Source organism: Tasmannia lanceolata, unplaced genomic scaffold (assembly GCF_043159265.1).
Source record: "Tasmannia lanceolata isolate RefF3 unplaced genomic scaffold, GAP_Taslan_0.1 ptg000013l, whole genome shotgun sequence".
Taxonomy (NCBI): Eukaryota; Viridiplantae; Streptophyta; class Magnoliopsida; order Canellales; family Winteraceae; genus Tasmannia; species Tasmannia lanceolata.
In genome coordinates, this window is record NW_027518690.1 from 34,261,629 (window position 1) to 34,281,649 (window position 20,021).

The window sequence follows — 20,021 nt, forward strand, 5'->3', positions numbered from 1 at the left end:
TAATATATTTTCTACTAATCTTCTAAGATTTTGAAATCCTTTTTTAAGTCATTTAAGCCACACAAGTGGGGCCCACACGATTTTGGGAAACTATGCACACGTTTTCCCATTAAAGGAAAAATGTGGGTCACGCCCAATTAACTATTCACATTATAGATTTTTCTTAATCTTGTTCTTTCCATGAAAATTGGTTTTCAAGGAAAATAAATAGCCATTTACAAGTTTGAATATAAATAAACAAAGGCCCTTGATTCCTAGATCACTTGATCCAAGATAATCAAGGAAGAAATAAAGGAACCAATTCAAGATCGAGAATCGATCTTAGGTGGATCGATGATTTTGATCATTGAATTACGATCGAGCGGTCAAAATTTCAGATTTTAAAGATCAAAGAGGGAAAATAAAAGGGCGGTCTTTACAGGCACGGTTGCCTTTTCTGTAATTTAGCATTTTGGTGTCATTAAAATGAAGAATTAAATATAAAAAAAAAAGTGGAAGGTAATCACTTTTTGATGACATATTTCTCCTCCTTGAAATATAACAAGATCGTGTGCCTTCCTCTGAACCTTTTACATCAAACCCCTCACATGGATTAACTTCTACAACCTTTTCTTGTCTATACAAAATACAATTCCTCTCTGTAATTTCTTATTAACTTGTATCACTAAAGATCTTCCCTGTCACAAAAATGCCAAAGCATGCATACATGAGGCATTTCAAAACACCTCCATTGGGAGGAAATTTAAAGGGACATGTTTTATTGACGGCATTGTTAACGATCATCAAATTCAGTGCTATAAAACAAAGGGCGATGATATTGTCACCCCCCCTGCGTACGCATTCGCCCCCCTTATTAATGCTTTTTGACGTCAAATCAAGCCAAAAGGGGAGCGAATGCGTAATTTAGGGGGGGTGACAATATCATCGCCCTAAAACAAAATGTTTTAATAATGGCAATCTTGTTTTCAATTTACCAGCTGTAAAAGGCTACTACAATTCATTAAAAAAAAGGCTATTACAATTCCAGAAATGGGTTCTTTTTATTGTTGCACCTTTGTAAATCCCCAAATCTTTCCTGCAGTTGGTCATCTAGTTTAAGGAAAACACTTCTATACCTCTCTCTCACTAGGAAAACCCTAGATTAAACTACCTGTTCATCCCCCCCCCCCCCTCTCGCTCTCTCTCTCTCTCTCTCTCTCTCTCTCATATCCTACAAATATAGAAAATACTAGCGGGGAAAATCTTCAACTTTGTAAGTCAATTTCAAACTATTCACTTGAGCTTAGCGAAGAGATATGGGTTCAGAAAGAGTGTGGGTCCCAGCGACCATTGCCAGAAGTCCTGTAGTTTTTGCGGTAATATCGAGGGAACAGCATTTGCCTTATCCTTTTCTCTGCAGCACTTCCGGACATTGCCTGCACATCAATTTCCAGTATCTCAGATGAGAAGGGAAAAGTTGAATATTACAATATTGGATTTAGCGAGAGTTAAAACAAATGACTGTTGGTTCTCTTTCTCCTACAATGAAAGCCAGAGCCATTTTAAAACTACTTTATTCTAGGAATCTGATTTAGAGATTTATCAATCAAAATGACAACCAAATTTGACATCTAAATCCTTTCACAGTACAAGCATGTAGACATTCAATTACAAAAATCTGCTGCCTTGATCGCCCAATAATAGGAGGTGATCAAGAAAGGAGAGAGAAGAGGCGTGGTGGTTCACAGCCATGAATTGAGAGATTCAGGTGGGTAGAGGGAAGAAAGAAACGGGAAAGCATCGCGCTCACTCAACCATGAGCATTAGAGACATCCCGGGGGGGGGGGGGGTGTCGAGAGCTTGGAGGGGAGAGAAGGGGGGAGACAGGGAATAAGAGAAGAGAAAAGGGCAACTCCCAAAACGAGGAGAGTGGGTTGAAATACCCCAAATCGTAAAGTATGAATTTCCTTGAGGCTATTTTTGTCAAAAACCTTAAAATCTAGATTAGGGCTTCCTAACCCTATTATAAATATTAGTTTTCAGCAAATTTTCTCCGCAAGAAATCCTAAACAAATAGAGATGGGCATCCAGGAGAGGGGAGAGAAGGAAGAAGAGAAAGAAGAGAAGGAAGTGAAGAATGGAACTGGAGAGATTCGAGAGTCGCCGAAGCCTTGAAGATTTAATCGAGGTAAGAGAGGTTTTGGATTTAGATTTTTCTATACGATCATCCGTATGTTGTGATTTCGAAGGTTAGGGTTTGAGAAAGTGTGATTTCCCCTTATTTCCTCTATATGGTAAAGTTCTGGCAGGATTCCGGTGACTTGGTCGGCCTCCCTTAGATGTTGTCTGGTCGGAAAAGTTAAAGAGTGGGGATCCTTAGCCACTTCGGCTATTGATAATCTTTATGATCTTTGGCGATGGGCAAAAGAAGTCTGGAACCTCCCCTCCCTCTCATGCCCATGCCTATTATCAATGGATGAAGTTTTATTTATTTTTGAGTCGGAACAAGAAGCCATAGCGATCATGGACAAAGGCAATAAATTGTGGGTAGACAAATTTCATTCCCTTCTCTCTTGGACTACAGATTTCTCCCCAACATTGGAGGAAATCTGGGTTAGATTTTATGGCATCCCCCTTCATGTATGGGCCGTCTCAACTGCTCAAGCCTTAGGTAATCTTTTTGGTCAGGTCTTAGAAGTTAAAATGGAAGGGAGTCATAACCAGTGTATGACATTTGTGTCTACCAAGATCCTGGCTCCGTAGTGGAATTTTTTACCACCCTCCATTCAAATTCAAGTTTCTGGACAAATCTATACGATTGGGGTTGAATCCTTGAGCAGTAGGGGCTCATTATCACTGTCTTTGAATTCAGAACCTGGAAAATATGTGTCGACTACAGAATGTCCATCGACTCTACCACCGGAAAATACTGGCCGGGAAACTTCTGGACCACTGGATTGCCACCTTTTGAATTTGAATTTCAAATCCTTTGCTACGTCAGCATGGATTCCTTCCGATGGTATACATTATCGACCCAGTATGGGAAATGGGTTAAAACTTGTGAAACATCTGGTTAAGAACCATTCCAGGAATGCAAGCCCCTTTCGTAATTGGTCAAAAAAAGGGCGTTTTGCAGGTTTCAGGAAATATTTAGGATTTGACAGACAACGTGCGAAGATCTCCCAGACAAATCAGCCTGGTGCAGTCTGTGGGGGAATGTTGCCCAAGAGAAAAGAAAAAGTTGGTGGGCCCCCATGGATTCAATTGGGAAGCCAGCTGTACTTCGACGTACCCTTGTCTGTTGTGGATGAGGATCCTTTCCTTGGTAGACAGGTCTGATTATTGATAGAAAGGGTTTTTTAGTCATAATTTTAACCTTTTAGGCTTGCGGCTTTATACTGACAAATGGAAAGGTTTGGGTCCTGTGGTTTTTGGTTTAAATGGTAAGGTTATTTTGGCGGTGGCAGCTTTTTGATATTGAAAGGATTTGCCTTGCTCGGGAAGGAACATAACTTATAATATCTAATCCTATCGAGAGGAAGACGTGGGCCCTTGGATGCGCAAATACGGGGTTTAGTATAGTTAGAGTGGAAGAATAGGTCACTTTCTGTTTGTTCTTCCGCAAGAGTAAGGTCTTCCCAACTTGCATGGCTGACCCCTCCTCTTCTTCCTCTGGCCCCCGTACCTATAAGAGAATTCAGAGGGAGTCTTCAGGGTATACGGAATGGTTCCAACATCACCATTGGGTTCGTAGCCTGCGATATAACTCTGCAATAGCTTCGGAGAAAGCTCCGACTATACCGGAGCAAGTCAAAGGGATTATTTAGCGTTAGTGGAAGAACTTTTAGGAGGATTTTAAGCTGGTTGCGGAAGAATTCTTTCCCCTAACAGGTACTCTCAACATCAAGGAGATTTGTACACCGTTGTACAAACTTCTCTTCTTTCGTCAATGGTTGGAGTATACTGATAACCTAGCAGAGCTTATAGCTATCACGAAGAACCCGGTGCAAGAGGTTCCTTCTCCACAGTTTGCCTTGAAGTTCTGGCCAGAAGACATGGAATTGGAATTGGATATTAGGATTTTAATGGTGGACCTAACTGACTGCGCACAATAGCCTCGAGTTAAGGACCAGTTGGCCAATTTTGGTATCTTGATAGAGGTTCTCTGTGCTTCGGAACCGAATATAAGAATGGACGAGGAAAAAGTAATAGGTAAAAAATATAATTTTCTTAAGTAACCTTCTGAGTGAGACATTTTAGGGAGAAAGGTAGACAGGCTGGAATGCCCTGGAGGATGCTCAAGGAGTAGAGGAGATACATGATTGTTTTTTGGATTGTCTCGAATGTGTAGTATCGCTGGCCCCTATGTTTCTTAGTAATTCAGGGTCTATCCTGAATTACCTATACAGATACTATGTAATGTCTCTAGGGACTTCTTATCCCCACTGTACTCTTCATAGTATGAATATATATGTCGCTTTTAAAAAAAAATAAAAAATAGATGTAATAGAAAAAGAATATATAATTCTATTACTTAGAAATTATTTCCTTTTTGAAAGAGTGCAGCAACTCATGTAAGTAGAAAGTAGGAAAAAAAGGCAAGGTTGGAGGGTAGCAAGTGGTGTAAAATAAGTAGTAAGTGCAACACGTGTAAAGGGGGAGAGCTTTTGGTTGTCTTCATTGGAGTGTTTTTCTTTAATGGAAGAATAGGGAATGTCCACCCCTTTTGCGCAAATATCTCTATCTCTACTTCTCTTTATCTTTTCCATGTTTCTCTATGGCTTTATTTTGTTCAAAGCATTCAAAGGATATTCATGTCATACGTGGAAATGAGCAACAAGTTGCTCCATTATTTCTCTATGTACCGGTCAATCGTGTGTCGGCTTTTCTCTCCTAAGATCAGGTTGTGCATTCACGAGTAACAAGAACCGTTTGTTTGCAATTGGATCGGCATCCGGTGTAGGTTCGTTTGGAGGGAAAAATCTTCTCCACTCGATACCGGATCACGAAAAATAAAAATCCATCATGAACGAGATAAGATATGACAATTCAATACCTGCCAACTAATAAAGACTCAGATAGGACCAAAATATGAATTTGTACGCACTGGCCCTTAAGTTAGTCAAAAGAAATGACCATTGCTCTTAGGGTCACAAGCAAGTAGGACCACCTCAAAGCATTTTCCACGCAATTTAGAACCCCAAATTTGTTTCAATGTGCATTCTTGTAAAATTGTGACCCACTTCCCATGACACTTATTCAAGGTGCGCTGGAAATTAATGTAGTGCAATGCTTCATGGTAAGGGTCCAGTACGAACTCTCGCTCAATTAAGTAGTGCATCCAAATTTTTAGAGCTTTAATGGCGACTTCAAATTTGACGTCGCTTAGCTTCTCATATAACTAAAATTTTGAATAAATCGTTGAAATTCTGTGAAACCAACATATATCACTAATGGATTCAGGCCAATGCCAGCTTCTTACGGCCTCAACTCTCCCTGTGTCGACTTTAATTCCATCAGCCGACACAATGTATCCCCCCAAGAAGGTTAAGCAATTTGTCATAAACACACACTGCTTCATATTAGCAGATAATTTGTTTTCCCTCAATACTTAGAATACTTTCCTCACGTTGGAGACATGTCCATCGGGGTTCAAGCTATTGATGAGGGTATCATCAAAGTGTACAACCACAAACTTCCTAATAAGCGGTCGTAGGACTTGGTTGATCACATGCATGAATGTTCTGGGCGGGTTACATACACCAAAAGGCATGACTAGCTATTCATATAGACCCTCTCAAGTCTTGAAGATAGTCTTCCATTCATCTCATGGTCATATTCTAATCTAGTGATATCCACTTCTAAGATGGATCTTGGAGAAAAGATAAGCATCATTCAACATATCCAACGTTTCAAGCCTGGTATTGGAAATCTACACATGACAGTAATCTTGTAAATGGAACATTCTCCACATCCCATATTTCTTTGGAGTCAAAAGGACAGGCACAACACATGGGCTCTTGGTTTCTTGAATAAGCCCATTTTCCAACAAGTCTAGGACTTGCCGATGTAACTCCTCATGCTCGACAGGGCTCATATGATAATGAGCGAGCTGGGTTAAATTAGAGCCTAAGACTAGATCAATACAATGTTGTATATCACGAAAAGGAGGCAGCGCATCATGAAACGTCTTTGGGATCAGATCAATAATTCGGGAGCTGTCAGACTCTTCTTTTCCAATGGGACTAATATATTTGTTTCTTTGCATGCATCCTCAAATTTAGGCAAACTCAAAAATAATGCCAACTCCTTTCCTTTAGGTTTGGCACCCTCATTCGTCGTCACTTGAGGTGTTGGCATATCCTTCGACATCCTAAGGGTATCTCTTACTGGGTTCAACTTTATCTTCCTGCTATCTCTGACGAAGGAGTATGTGCTTCTCTTTGTCATGGGTGATCTTGCGATCATATTGTCATGGAAGGCCTTATAAAATATGGCATGCCTCTAAGGGAGTGACGGCATACCAAACAGTGTCTTTGTAAACATTTTCAATGGAAAAGTTCACAAGACAACGGGTATAAATTGGGACCTCAACTCCACCTTTGAACCATGCAATGTTTTATAGTTGATTCAATTTTTCAGTCTTCAACTCCAACCTATCGACCATTAACTTTGAGACCAGGTTTTCAGTACTTCAACTGTCATGCTAATGATGCAAAGCTTTCTACCTACTGGTCAAGTGGTGTGGAAGATATTGCTTCTCTCAACCATCTGTGTGTCTTTGAAACCTCAAGGGACGCATAACGTGATGGAAAATCACTTCAAAAAAAAAACAATAACGTGATGGAAAACACAAACTGGTCTATCACGATCCCCATCAAGGGTGGTCTGCCACAAGAGTTGCCTCATCTGTCTCCTCCATGGTTTCAAATTTCGGTTTCGGAATGCGTTTCAGTCCTCACTGAAACCGATATTTCTGCCGAGATTTCGAAATTTCGGCCGAAATCAAATTAATGGCTATTTTTTCTCGTATAGAATTTACCAAAATTTCGTATAGAAATTACCAAAATTTCGGCTGAAATTACAGAAATTTAGATAATTCCGGCTGAAATTTCGGAACAACATTAAATAATTATAAAAAATCGAGATTTTTGGGTGAAATCGCTAAAATTTCGGACGAAATTTGGGATAAATGAATTTTCAACCGAAATTTCAAAATTTCGGCTGAAATAAATGGCCCTTTCGGGTATTACCGATTTCAGTTTCGGTCTCGATCAAAACCCAAAATTTTGGATTTCGGTCGAAATTTAAAACCATGGTCTCCTCATGAGGAGCACTCCCATTGAAGGTGTTGTTGTCCACTTCGAGGACATTTTCATACATATCGTCTACAAGTTATGCAAAGTTGGTCTAAGGATTAAATTTCCTATGTGGACAATCACACGATCTGTGACTCAGTTCACAACACTTGAAATATTTGAATGTGGTTCTCTGTGGTTTGGGTTGCTCCGACTTCTTCTCACCTACATGTAGTCTTGTGGCAGTGCTCTTAGGAGTGGAGTTTGGGCGACTAGCCACGAGGCCTCTGTTGGTTGAGTTGGAGGAGCCTCTGTTCGTATCCCTTCGCAAAGAACGTTGGACCATCTTCTCGTGTTTCGGTGTCAATCTAACAAAATCAAATGTCAAGAGACTGATTCTTGGGGCTGGAAGCATAAGCTGTTAATGTATCGAGCAGTAGTTTGCTCCTCATCTTCAACTGCAGCATTACAGTCGATTAGGAGATGAAATTCTTCCGCATATTCTTTAACAGATTTAACTCCTTGTTTAAGGAACAATAGTCTCTGACAGAGAGTTTCCCTAAAGTTAGATGGCAAGTGCCTACTTTTCATTTCTTTCCTTCATGTTAGCCCAGTCATCAATGTTGGCCATGCTTCTTTGAGCTCTCCTACTTTGGGTTTATTTCCACCAAACAAGGACACCACCTTTTACTTTTGTTAACGACTTTAATTTTATTGCCCTCATGGAGCACTTTCCACTCAAAAAAGTGATCTACGATAACCACTTACTCAAGGAATTCATCAGGGTCGAGATGGTATTTAACATCCCTAACATCTAGTCTAACTCCGTAGTCTCTGGACCTCTCTAAAGCTCGTACTAGTGTATCCTCAAATGATGTATGTGCCCATCATCTAAATACCTTGGCCCCTCTCTTAAGGCTCAAATTTCTCATTGTGTATTGACCCACCTTAAGAGGATTCGTGTAGGCCTAAACCTCAACTACTCGCCTCGCCTTACACTGTTAGACAGGTTGGGTGTGTGTTCATTAAGGGATGGTGTTTCCAAGGGCCAAAAGCCCAATATGCTCACTGGTGCTGTTTAGGGAGAAATCTCAGCCAACATGTATGATTATTTGTAGCTTGAATGCTTTGCTGCCAGCACGGATGAAAATTTCGGTTTCAGTTTCGAACATAGCCGAACCCTAACTTTCAGCCAAAATTCGGTAAAAAGAAGAAAAAAAACAAATTTCAAACTTGTGTCAATTTCGACTGAAATTTGGGACTCTTGGCCAAAATTTCGGGTTCAGTCTTGACCGAAAACCGAAATTTCGGATTTCACTCAAAATTTAAAACCATGGCTGCCAGACGGTTAGCCTTGACCTTGCCCTTGATGTTGAACATTGACCATATTAGCCATGGGTTATAAGTGAGTAATCAATAAGCAGGATAACCGTACAGACTTTGGGAACTTAAACAAAAATGGAAGGACTCTACGCAAGGCAACTGATACCTAGCCACTCCAAGGTAGACTCTAAGACTTAGCAAAATGCTAAGAAACACAAATCCTATCCAAAGATCCCCTAACAGACAAGAAACGACTAACCGAGACACTTTTGGAAATTTTATCGAACATCTCGAGGGCACTAAATAGATTCTGTAAGGAATGCAACTAAGGGAGACTATTGGGACTCTTACTGAACACCTAGGGGACTTAAATTGAAAGTATTCTATAAGAAATCCGAGTTCTAATACCAATTTGATGCAAGCCTAGGGTTCGCAAGTCAGATATGGGCATGGTTTGAAATTTCAACCGAAATTTCGGATTTCGGTCAACACCGACACCGAAATCCGAAATTTACGAAATGTACAAAATTTCGGTCGAAATTTCGGAAATTTCTGTAATTTCGGCGAAATATCACATAAAATATTAATTTTTTATTCCTTTACAAAATTTCAGCTTCAATTTCGGCCCAAAAAAACAACATTTCGAGCATCTTTACTCAATTTCGACCGAAATTTCGGTTTCGGCTAGGTCCGAAATATATGCTGAAACCAAAATTTCAAACCATGGATATGGGAACTTTGAAGCGATAATAAGGTTTCAAATTCAATTAGGGAAGCAACATATATTCCCAAACAAATTAAATGTAACATAGTAATTATTTGCAATGAGAGTTTTCATAAAAGTTCAAAGCTATTGAGTTCATTCATCACTAAAGAACATAATCAATCCTAGTACTGTCCGTAAATCAGATATATGAAAGAAAATAAAACTAACTAAGAAAGAAACTAAATCCAATGGTATGTATCATAAGTAACAGATCCAATAAAAAATAAGTCTAAAAGGCTCAGATAAATATTTTTTTGGGTAGGTAAGCTGGGATTAAACCTCAGACCTCCTGGTTGAAGAACAAAGCCTCAACCATTGAGCTATAGGTTCAATCCCGCTCAGATCAATACTTAAATGGAGGTAAAAGGGGGATGATGATAAGGTAACTAGAGCGGGTATGTTGGTGATGTTAGCAACATGGGATATGGTAATTGTCGTGAGAAAGGGCATAAAGGAGATGGGAAAAAAAATAGAGAAATAAGGGTAGAGAAGAAAGGAAAAAGGGATTGCGCGAGTGAAGACAATAGAAAAGGGAAAGAGAAGGGGAAAAGATAATGAAAACATACTTGAGAGGGCCTTGTGCCTTGGTCATCCAACAATAGGTGGTGATCAAGAGAGGAGAGAGAGAGATATAGCCATAGAGAGAATAGGAGTGGAAGCTCACAGCGGTGAGTAGAAAGAGACGAAAGAGAGAGGGAAGAGGGGATATAGAAGGGGAAAAGCGGTGACTCACTCAGCTGTGCCATGAGCATGTAAGGGAGGAAGAGAGAAGGAAGTAAAGGGGGAGAGAGGGGTAACAAAATACCAAAAATAGTGTCTAAATTAAATAAGCAAACATGTCCTAAACTGCTAACCAAAAAAACTAATCACAGGCTAAATCACATCACCAGAGATGGTGGACCAGTGAGTCAGCTGAGTTCGTCTTTTCGAGATTTTAAAAGAAATGCACCCTGTAATAAGAATAAGATCCTAAAGAAAGTGATGCTATTTGAGAGATATCATTTATTATAAACGATGGCCATGGGTAGAGCCAATAGGGCTTTAATACATAAGGGCTTTTAGCTGGGTTTTGGGCTTGAGCTATGGGCTACGTGGGCCATAGGGCTGTAAGAGGGTTTAAGGATGGGTTTAGGGTAGTAGAGGGAGGGACCATTCGTAGAGGGGTATGGTTATTGGGCCACAGGTAGTGATATGAACATCTCCCACATGTAGGTCCAGTCAAATAAAACAAAAAACAAAAAATAGTGTCTAAATTAAATAAGCCAGCATGTCCTAACTAAAAAAAACAAATCCCAGGCTCACATCACCAGAGATGGTGGACCAGTGAGTCAGCTGAGTTCGTCCTTTTGATATTTTAAAAGAAATGCACCCTGTAATAAGAATAAGATCCTAAAGAAAGTGAAGATATTTGAGAGATATCATTTATTATAAACGAGGATGAGAACAAGGAATCGATGAAGAAAATCTCTACAAAGAGTACAATCTTTAAGCCTAGTGAACTTTCATGACTAAAGAATTGTAAAAGAGAATGTGAGCACTTACAGATTACACATGTCACAACAGACATAAATGCTTAACAATATGAAATTCTACAAAACCAACATAACAGTAGTAGTCTAAATCAGATTAAAAACCAAAGTCGAGGATTTAAACTGCTTTGAAGATTCTTACCCGGTCTTTGAAAGAAAAGCGTATAGTTTGGGCTTCTACACCAGAGAAAACTCTTACATCCATGCCAAGACTGTCAACGCCAATCAGATTTGCACCCTAAATAGAAGAGAAAGGCCAGTATTTAGCAAATCATTTAGTGGTCTTAACAAGTAGTTACCTCTACTACTGCAGAAGTCTTAAAACATAAGCATTAAGTATAAATTTTATGTTCTGTTAACAACTTAATATAGTCCTGAAAAAAATGTGTTAATGTGGCACCAAAACAAAGAGCAATTGTCAGAAAAACAAAGTGCAATTATCAGAAATAAAAAAAATACTTTTTCTTTCTTTTAATGATAGAAAGGGTAGTACTTTTGATATCTAAATGAAATTAAAGATAATAATACTAATGGTCATGGAACCATTAAAAATAAATAAATACTAATGGTCATGGATTTGAACAAAGTCAGTAGATGCACATTGTGATTTCAGTGGCTGGGGTATGTGCCTGCTTGTTTGAAAGCTTAAGGGTTTGATTTGTTATGTAGCCTGGTTAGGGGTTCAAGGAGACATGCTTAATACCATTCTCCGGCACCTAACCTCAATACCAACAACCTCAATACCCAAAAAATGCCAATAAGTAATGAATAAAGTACCAAAGTTAAAAAATAATTATACCAGCTCCTATCACGCCGATGTACATATCTAGCCCTAAGCTTCAATTAACAATATAAATCTAAATATAATTTGTCATTTAATGATAATATTTATAAGAAAACACAAAAGAAAATATATCTAGTACAGTCTTGCATAGATCTAGCTTAATAGCAGACCATGAACATAGATCTACAGTTGTTTAAGCATCAGAAAGAAACTAGGTTAAAGAAACAACGGATAAATATCCGGTGTCAGCACTTTTTGGCGGTCTAGTGACTCCTAATTAGGTGCACATGACATATGTAAATGTGATCCAACCATTCATTCGGTGAGCTGCAACATGGATTGGTCGTAACCCTAAAACCACTCCAATCAGGTGATCTTAAGAATCCGTTAAGAGGGCATTTATCCATTGGAAGTGAATCATTGGTTAGATATATTTTCTTTGTTTTTCCAAATTGTCTGTTTTGATTCTTCAATAGTCTTACGATCAGATGGTTAGGATCACCCGACTGGTGTGGTTTTGGGCTATGCCCATCCATGATGGAAGTAAGTGTAAGAATACTGTGGATTACACATGTAACACATGTTCCAGATGAGCTTGCTAGAGGGAATCCTGAGTCCATCTTTGGTCAATTTGGATGGTCAGTTGTTGAATTTAGCAGCACCTCATCAGCCCACACTCTATGTGCCCCCTCTCTTAAAATATATCTATTTCCAATATTAAAAAAATGATTAGAGACATTAACACCGAAAACAAAAACAAAAAAGGTTACAAAAAAAGGTAAAGAATTGCACCCTCTTTCATCATATTCCCAGGAGCGCAAATGACATACCAGATATAAGGGTAAGAGCAGATATAAGGGTAAGAGAAGGATATCAAATAAAATACTATTTATTATTGAATATAGTGTTTACCATCTCTTCTATCATTGACTCTTATTTTATCATTAACTCTTTTTTAACAATTATTTGTTGTTATCCCTCCTCCCTAAACCTAAAACACTAAACTTCTTCCAATTTTATATTCATTGTACCCTATTGGCCTCTCTTTCTCGATGCGTAGTGAAGACTAAATATAACTAGATTAGATTGAAGAATGCACTGTTAATTATCTCATATTTCTTTGAGACTTACAATTGCTTAATCATAAGATTTATTAGTTTGTTAAATGAATACCATATTTATTTTGTCACGAAATATGATTAGCAATCAGTAATTTTATATGTAAGCATGTGTATGGGTGTGTTCGCTTCAAGATTTTTAGGGGCTGCAGGGTCGAACACCCTGTATCTTTTTCAACACTCGGAATTGTCCATAGATCACAAAAAAACTCAAGTCCTTTAAAATTGAATTGAATGTTATCCAAATCCGATTATCCCCTGTTCTGATTTGCGCCTTCAAGTTTATTGTCAATTTGGAGTTGCATCTTGCAAGACCTCATCAGCCCATGCTCTATGTGCCCCTTTTTTTAATATATCTATTTCCGTTAATAAAAATGATTGGAGACACTAACACTTGTTACAAATGGAGATAGGGTAAGAGAGAGGAAAGAAAAGAAGAAGGGAGGGATGCAGAGTTCTCCACTCAGGAGACCTCCCATGTAAATGATGTATATATAGGCCCAAAATAGGGCAACATAGTACAAAGACTACAATACCCTCAAGTCTTCAACATATATGTAATGCCTAAACTACCCTCTAACACACTCTTCAACACTCCCCCTCAAGATGGAGTGTATATACTATGGAACTCTAGCTTGGTACAAAGAAAACTAAAATACCTATACAAGCAACTATAAAAGCCATACAAAAGAAAAGATAATCATCCCATACACACAGCCAGCTTGGTACAACACCCCCCCTCAAGCTGGTGTGGTGAATACATAATAAAAAGCAAGGTTGCCAGAGCGGGAATCGATAGCGGGAATCGAAGGCTCCCAGGGAAGAATCCTTGCCAGAGCGGGAATCGAAAGCTGGAATCGAAACGGGAATTGAAGCGGGAATCGAAGGCTCCCGGGGAAGAATCCTGCTTCCTTGATAAAAAGCATAACAAAAAATAGCAATGGCCACAAGAGTACAACAGCGAGATAAACAGCCACCAAAACAACGAGCTCCCCATGAATCAACACTACGGTCAAAGCGATCACTACAGAGCCTCCCCCTGAATCAGAGCACGGCTATCAAATCTGCATACCAATAACGATCGAATGGATGCGCCTCTATAGGGAAATAACAACGAAGCACGAACAAAATACGCACACCAAAGGCGTGCACAACGAACAACGGCGAAGCACCACGAGTAGACATCAGCGGAACATCACATCGCCAATACAAGAACTCCAACCACCAAAAAGGTGAGAAGAGCCAACAACTAACCAACAAACAGGGCGATAGAAAATCAGCCCATCACAACAACGATCAACAACTAGCGCTCAACAAAGGGGGCGCACGACAACCAACCAACGACGGCCAAACAACACGTCGCCTTGACAACAATAAGTCCGAAAGCAGCACCAACGACCAGGCATATAGCCACCAACAACGACAAGGTCGAAAGCAACGGTCACGACCAGTCATATAGCCACCAACAATGGCAAGGCCAAATGCAACGCAAACGACCGGACATATAGCCACCAACAACAACAACAAGGACAAAAGCAACACTAACGACCGGGCATATAGCCACACCATCACCAACAAAGGCGTAAAATTATGCCAAGGAAACTACACATATGTGTAGAAGCACCAACAAGGTGGATTGCAAAACAAACCACTACAACAACAACAACAAAAGCATAAAACCACGCCAAGCAACTACACTCACTATGTAGAAGCATTTAACAACACAACTCGCAAAGAGAGTCCACCAACAACAACGATCAACAGATCAAAAGGGCGATATAAAATCAGTCCATCTCCACAACGATCAACAACCAACCAAGCCAACGGGGTGAGATAAAACTAGCCCACCAAGCTTCCGCTGTGCGGACAACCAATCAACAACTAACCAACCGAAAAACCAACTGCCAACCAACAAACCCAACAAACCAACAACCAACCAACAACCAATAGATCACCAACATAGAAGGGTGAACAACATAAAAAAGGAATAAAACCAACAACACACCACTAAATAGCAAGAGGAAGGAAACAACCAATAACACGAAGAACTAATCAACCAACCAACCAACAAAAGACTACCAAAAAGGAACTCCATGTGGAACAACCGGCAACAACAAGACCAACGAAGAGGAATAAGACAACAAGATAACCACCAACAATAGGGGTGCAACTCGGGTCGAGCTGAGGCAAACCCGACCCGACCCAAGGAACCCTTTTCTCCAACCCGACGAGGTTCAACCCGACCAGACCGGATGAACCCTTTTTTCCAATGCGAACATGACCCGACCCGAGTTCAACCCGACCCAACATGAGTTTTTAAGCTTACAAAAAAAATCATAAAAAATGTAAGGTTTCACTCAGGTCGGGTTGCCCAAACCCTCAACCCGAACCCGACCCGAACTTGACTCAGGTTGAGAAAACTCAACCCAAACCAGAACTCAACCCAACCTGGTGATCACGCAACAGAAGAGCATAGCGACACTCCTGAAGGTCAAAGCAAAGATTGCAAGATGTCACCGTGACTCTATATCTGCAGCAATCAGAATCAGCAAGCCTAAGAGGTGGTCTAAAACATAGGACCTAACATCCCCTTCTAGGCTCATTCCTTATCCTTCAATATCGTGCTTTTCTCCTGTCTATGGAAGCAAATACACTAGGGCATTTGCATGTCTAGCAACTAGAAACAGTGACTAGAAATGCAAATGCGCAAACAAACATAAATAAAAGCAAACAAGAGCATGCAAGGAAGGAAACGACAATCATCCGAATCCTTTCATCTTTCGCCGTTGAGGCACTTCATTTCCACCTCAGTGGCAGTTTCTGTCATCCCAAGCTGAAGCACTCTTTCCTACTTCCGAGCGCCACCCCCCCCTTCCAAGCTCGTTCCTTATCCCTCAATATCGTGCTTTTCTCCTGTCTATGGAAGCAAATACACTAGGGGCATTTGCATGACTAGCAACTAGAAACAGTGACTAGAAATGAAAATGCGCAAACAAACATAAATAAAAGCAAACAAGAGCATGCAAGGAAGGAAACGACAATCATCCGAATCCTTTCATCTTTTGCCGCTGAGGCACTTCATTTCCGCCTCTGTGGCAGTTTCTATCTTCCCAAGCTGAAGCACTCTTTCCTACTTCCAAGCGCCCCCCCCCCCCCCCCCCCCCCCCCCCCATATCGCTCCTGAGGAATTCCATCGCCGCCTAGAGGACGTTGTAAGGACCTCCTTCCTGTTACATCTCACCGTAAGGTCTCTATGGACACATTGCCATGGTCCCTCGATCTCCTTGGAAATTCTCAAACGACCTCTTGGCCCCAATCAATTACCCTCTGGCACATTGGCCAACCTTGGACGAACCACTCGAATCAATTTCTCTCTACTTCGGTCCGTCCCGGCCAATCTTTCGCAATCAATTCAAACCTCGGCCAAACTAGGCCAAGCCATCACAAAATCTGAACCAATTAGCCAATCCCAGCCAAAACTCAATCAAATCAAACATTTCAATACATCGGTCACCGAGACCAATCTCCCAGTAAATCATTCAACTCGGTCTCTCGGCATAACCCTAAGCCCATTAGGACACAACGCCCTCCTTTTTGCAACTCCATTCAAATTTTGGATCGAATCCCAACGACCGAATCCCCTCAAATTCAAATTCTAGATCGGATCCCAATGAATGGATCCCCTCCATTCAAGTTTATGGATCGGATCCCAATGGACGGATCCACTTCACTTCAAAAAATCTGGATCGGATACCAACGAATGGATACACTCCCATTCAAGCTTGATTCCAGATTGAATCCCAACGAACAGATCCCTTCCTTTCATATTCTGGATCATATCCTAACGAACGGACCCCCACCCATTCAAACTTAATTCCATATCAGATCCCAACGAACGGATCCTTCCAATTCAAAATTTGGATCATATTCGAACGAACGGATCCCCTTCATTCAAGCTTCTGGATCGGATCCCAACGAATGGATCCCCTCCACTTCAAAAATCTGGATCGAATCCCAACGAACGGACCCCCTCCCATTCAAGCTCTTAGATCAAATCCCAATGAACGGATCCCTTCATTCAGATCTTAGATCAGATTACCAAATCAATCCCTTAAAAGCAGATTTCGCAACCCCTCATTTTGTCCCTCCTCAAGCAATTAGTCTGTGGATCAAGTGCTCACATAAGCAGCACTACCATGGCTCGAACCAACTTCAGGCAACAGCCTGGCCCCCATTGGTCCCTCCCAGCTGTTAACGCGACGTCCGCCCAAGACTCGCTTAACAGTCGTACGTTTTCAAAAACTTAAAAACCGTCAGTGAGAGATTTTTCCGCTCAAGAACCAGACAGTAAGACCTCTCGGTGAAGGCCATTGCGCCTAAGGACCCGATGAAGGCTTGCACCCTTACCATTAGTTCTTATTGATAAAATGATGTTGTGTCTCTCGCTTTGGTATTCACATGCTAAAGCACTCTCTACCAAAGAGGGGCATCAGTAGACACCCCATTTTGTCAAGACAAGACTAATGATAGGTTGTTGCGATGATGGATCCTATGATGAGTCCCGAAGCTTCTCTTGTCCTTCTCTCGATATCTCTCTCAGTATTTCCCTAGGTTTTCGACGACACAAAATTACAAACCACCAAGACAACCTAACAACCAAGCCTACATTCAGAACCATCCAAGTTCACCAAAACCTTCCAAAAGAGCCCTGAATTGGTCAAGGAAAGGGCCCAAGGATAGCCCGATAGCTCAGCACATGCTTTTTACAGCAAACACGACATCCTAAAGATCCAATCACCAAAACTAAGCAAAAGCTCTAACATAAGCCATTTCTAGGAACCGAAAACCACTTTGGCTACCAGAAACAACCTTCCTAAAGCTAGAAACCACTTGTCAAGCAACCCACAACTAAAACCAAAAACCGGGGGAACCTGGGACCAACTTCCAGGGATCCGAAACCCATTTCTAGGACCCGGAAACCACTTTAGGTCTCGGAAATCACTTTCGGGAAACTAGAAACCACCCTCGGTTACCAAGAAATACTACTCAGGAACTAAGATCACATTTGGCTACCAAAGATATTTCATTAGAAACCAGAATTCACTTACCAGCAACCCACAGCAATGGACCGTGTTTCGGTCACCAAAAAACCATAAACTAACTACCAAAAGTTACTTTTTCACTACTGAGGACCATTTTCCGAAACTTGCAGATCAGTTTGGAACATCGACACATTTTTTTCGCCAACAAGCATTTCCATAGCCAGAAAACCACTCCTGAAAACCCAAAATTCATTCTGGGTGCCCCGAAACCCAAACCGGAGCCCTGAAACCACTTTTCGGTGGTGGGACCCACCTCCCCTGCGACTTTCCATACAAAGTATATAAAAGGTGAACCCCCCCCCCCCCCCTCCCCCCCCCAACCTCATTTCTCATCCCTTTCCCCTCTCTCTTCGGCTCTTCGCCCATTTTCCACTTTTGCTCTAGGTTTTGCCCCTCCTTTTGATAACCACACGCCTTTAGCATATTAGAACCCACCTTTGATAACCACATCCCTTTAGCCTTTAGCACCCCTCCCTCTTTGGTATTCACACCCCTTTCCCCTTTGGTTTTAGAAAACGAAAGAGAGAGAAAGTTAGAGAAGCTTTGGGAGATTTCTAGAAACTAATCCTAACCAGTTTCTGCCGAATTCTCTTCTGAAATATCACCGGACGTCGAAGGTCTGCTGAAATCTCCTATGATATACCATCGGACGTCGGAGTTCTGTCGAATTTCTGAGGATTTGGAGCCATGGTTTGAAATTTCGACCGAAATCCGAAATTTCGGACCAGGTCAGATTTCGGTCAACACCGACACCTAAACGACTGAAATCCGAAATATCCGAAACGTACAAAATTTCGGTCGAAATTTAAATTTCGGCGAAATTTGTTAAAAAGTATTAATTTTTTATTCTTTTACAAAGTTTCGATCGAAATCACCAAAATTTTGGCCGAAATTTCAGTAATTTCGATCGAAATTTTGACCCAAAAAAAATGGTGTTTCGAGCGCGTGTACCAAATTTCGACCGAAATTTCGGCTGAAATTTCAGTTTCGGATAAGTCCGAAATTTTAGCCGAAATCGAAATTTAAAACCATGTTCTTTGTATTCAACAATCAATCAGATTAGAGATTGACCATGCTTCTAGGTGCCTAGAGCAAAGTGTTGTATGGTCTATCTCAATCTTTTGAGTATTGTTGTTTATGAATAACTAGATTAAAGATATTCCTTTATTGTCTATAAAGTCTAATCAAAGGTTTTTTCCTTAATTTTGGTTCTTTGTATTCAACAATCAATCTGATTAAAGGTTGACCATGCTTCTTGGTGCCTAGAGCGAAGTGTTGTATGGTCTATCTCAATCTTTTGAGTATTGTTTGCTAAGTTGGATGTCTTGAATTTAAATCCGATTGGGGTACAATATATCGTGTGACCCGGATAAGGCCCGTTTTATGTGTTTTTTGGCCAGATAAGACTAACTTATGGCCCACTTTATATAAAGGGGCTTTTCGGGCTTATTTTGCATGCTAGTCTTAAAAAGAGGGTTGAGAGCTCAAAAAAAGGGGAAAAGGGTGTGCTAGGGTTTGTAGTGGGTTTGGTGAGAGAGACATTGATCTTCTCTTATAATCTCTTGATCTTAGAGTGGATTTTTCTCACTGCCTCTGTGGTGGAGTAGGCTTTACCGAACCACGTAAATCTGTGTCTTTAGTGCGTTTGCTTGTGTTGTGTTGTTTCATTTTACTTTGTCATTGAAATAGCAGATTGTGTAAGAAGAGGGGGTTTTTCTCAACAAACTGGTATGAGAGCCTTGGGTGTTTCGTTCTTTGCCTTAGCTGTATCGATTAACCTCTAGTTTGCAATTTGGGTTTCTGCCGTGGCGGGTAGTGCGAAGCTTGACGTCAAGAAGTTTGATGGAAAGGGCAGCTTTCGTATCTGGAGGATGAAGATTCGTGCCTTATTGTAACACAAGGGCTGTTAAAGGCACTAAAGGGTAAAGGGGCGTTGTCGGAGAAATTATCTGATGAGGAGAAATATGATTTGATGGAGCAGGCTTTTGGGTATGTCCATCTGTGCTTATCAAATGAGGTCTTGAGAGAAGCTGTAGAAGAGACTGAGGCTGTTGGATTGTGGAAAAAATTGGAGAAACTCTATAAGCGTAAGTCTCTCACCAATCGGCTATATCTGAAGCAG

General features: G+C 40.7%; 1 protein-coding gene across 8 annotated transcripts in view; it reads right to left on the reverse strand.

Moving 5' to 3' along the window:
• Positions 1–916: 916 nt before the first annotated feature.
• The window catches only part of LOC143890034 (Pentatricopeptide repeat (PPR) superfamily protein), a 98,525-nt gene continuing 79,420 nt past the window's right edge, over positions 917–20,021 (reverse strand). For 6 of the 8 annotated variants that reach the window (XM_077394548.1, XM_077394545.1, XM_077394550.1 and 3 more), the window contains 2 exons: positions 11,038–11,133; positions 917–1,415 (listed from right to left, as the gene is read on the reverse strand). In XM_077394548.1, the coding sequence (XP_077250663.1) occupies positions 1,302–1,415; positions 11,038–11,133 (210 nt within the window). In that variant the 3' untranslated portion in view covers positions 917–1,301. Of the gene's footprint in view, positions 1,416–10,908; positions 10,956–11,037; positions 11,134–20,021 lie in introns of all 8 variants that reach the window. The other 2 variants (XM_077394551.1, XM_077394546.1) reach the window with 1 other exon arrangement.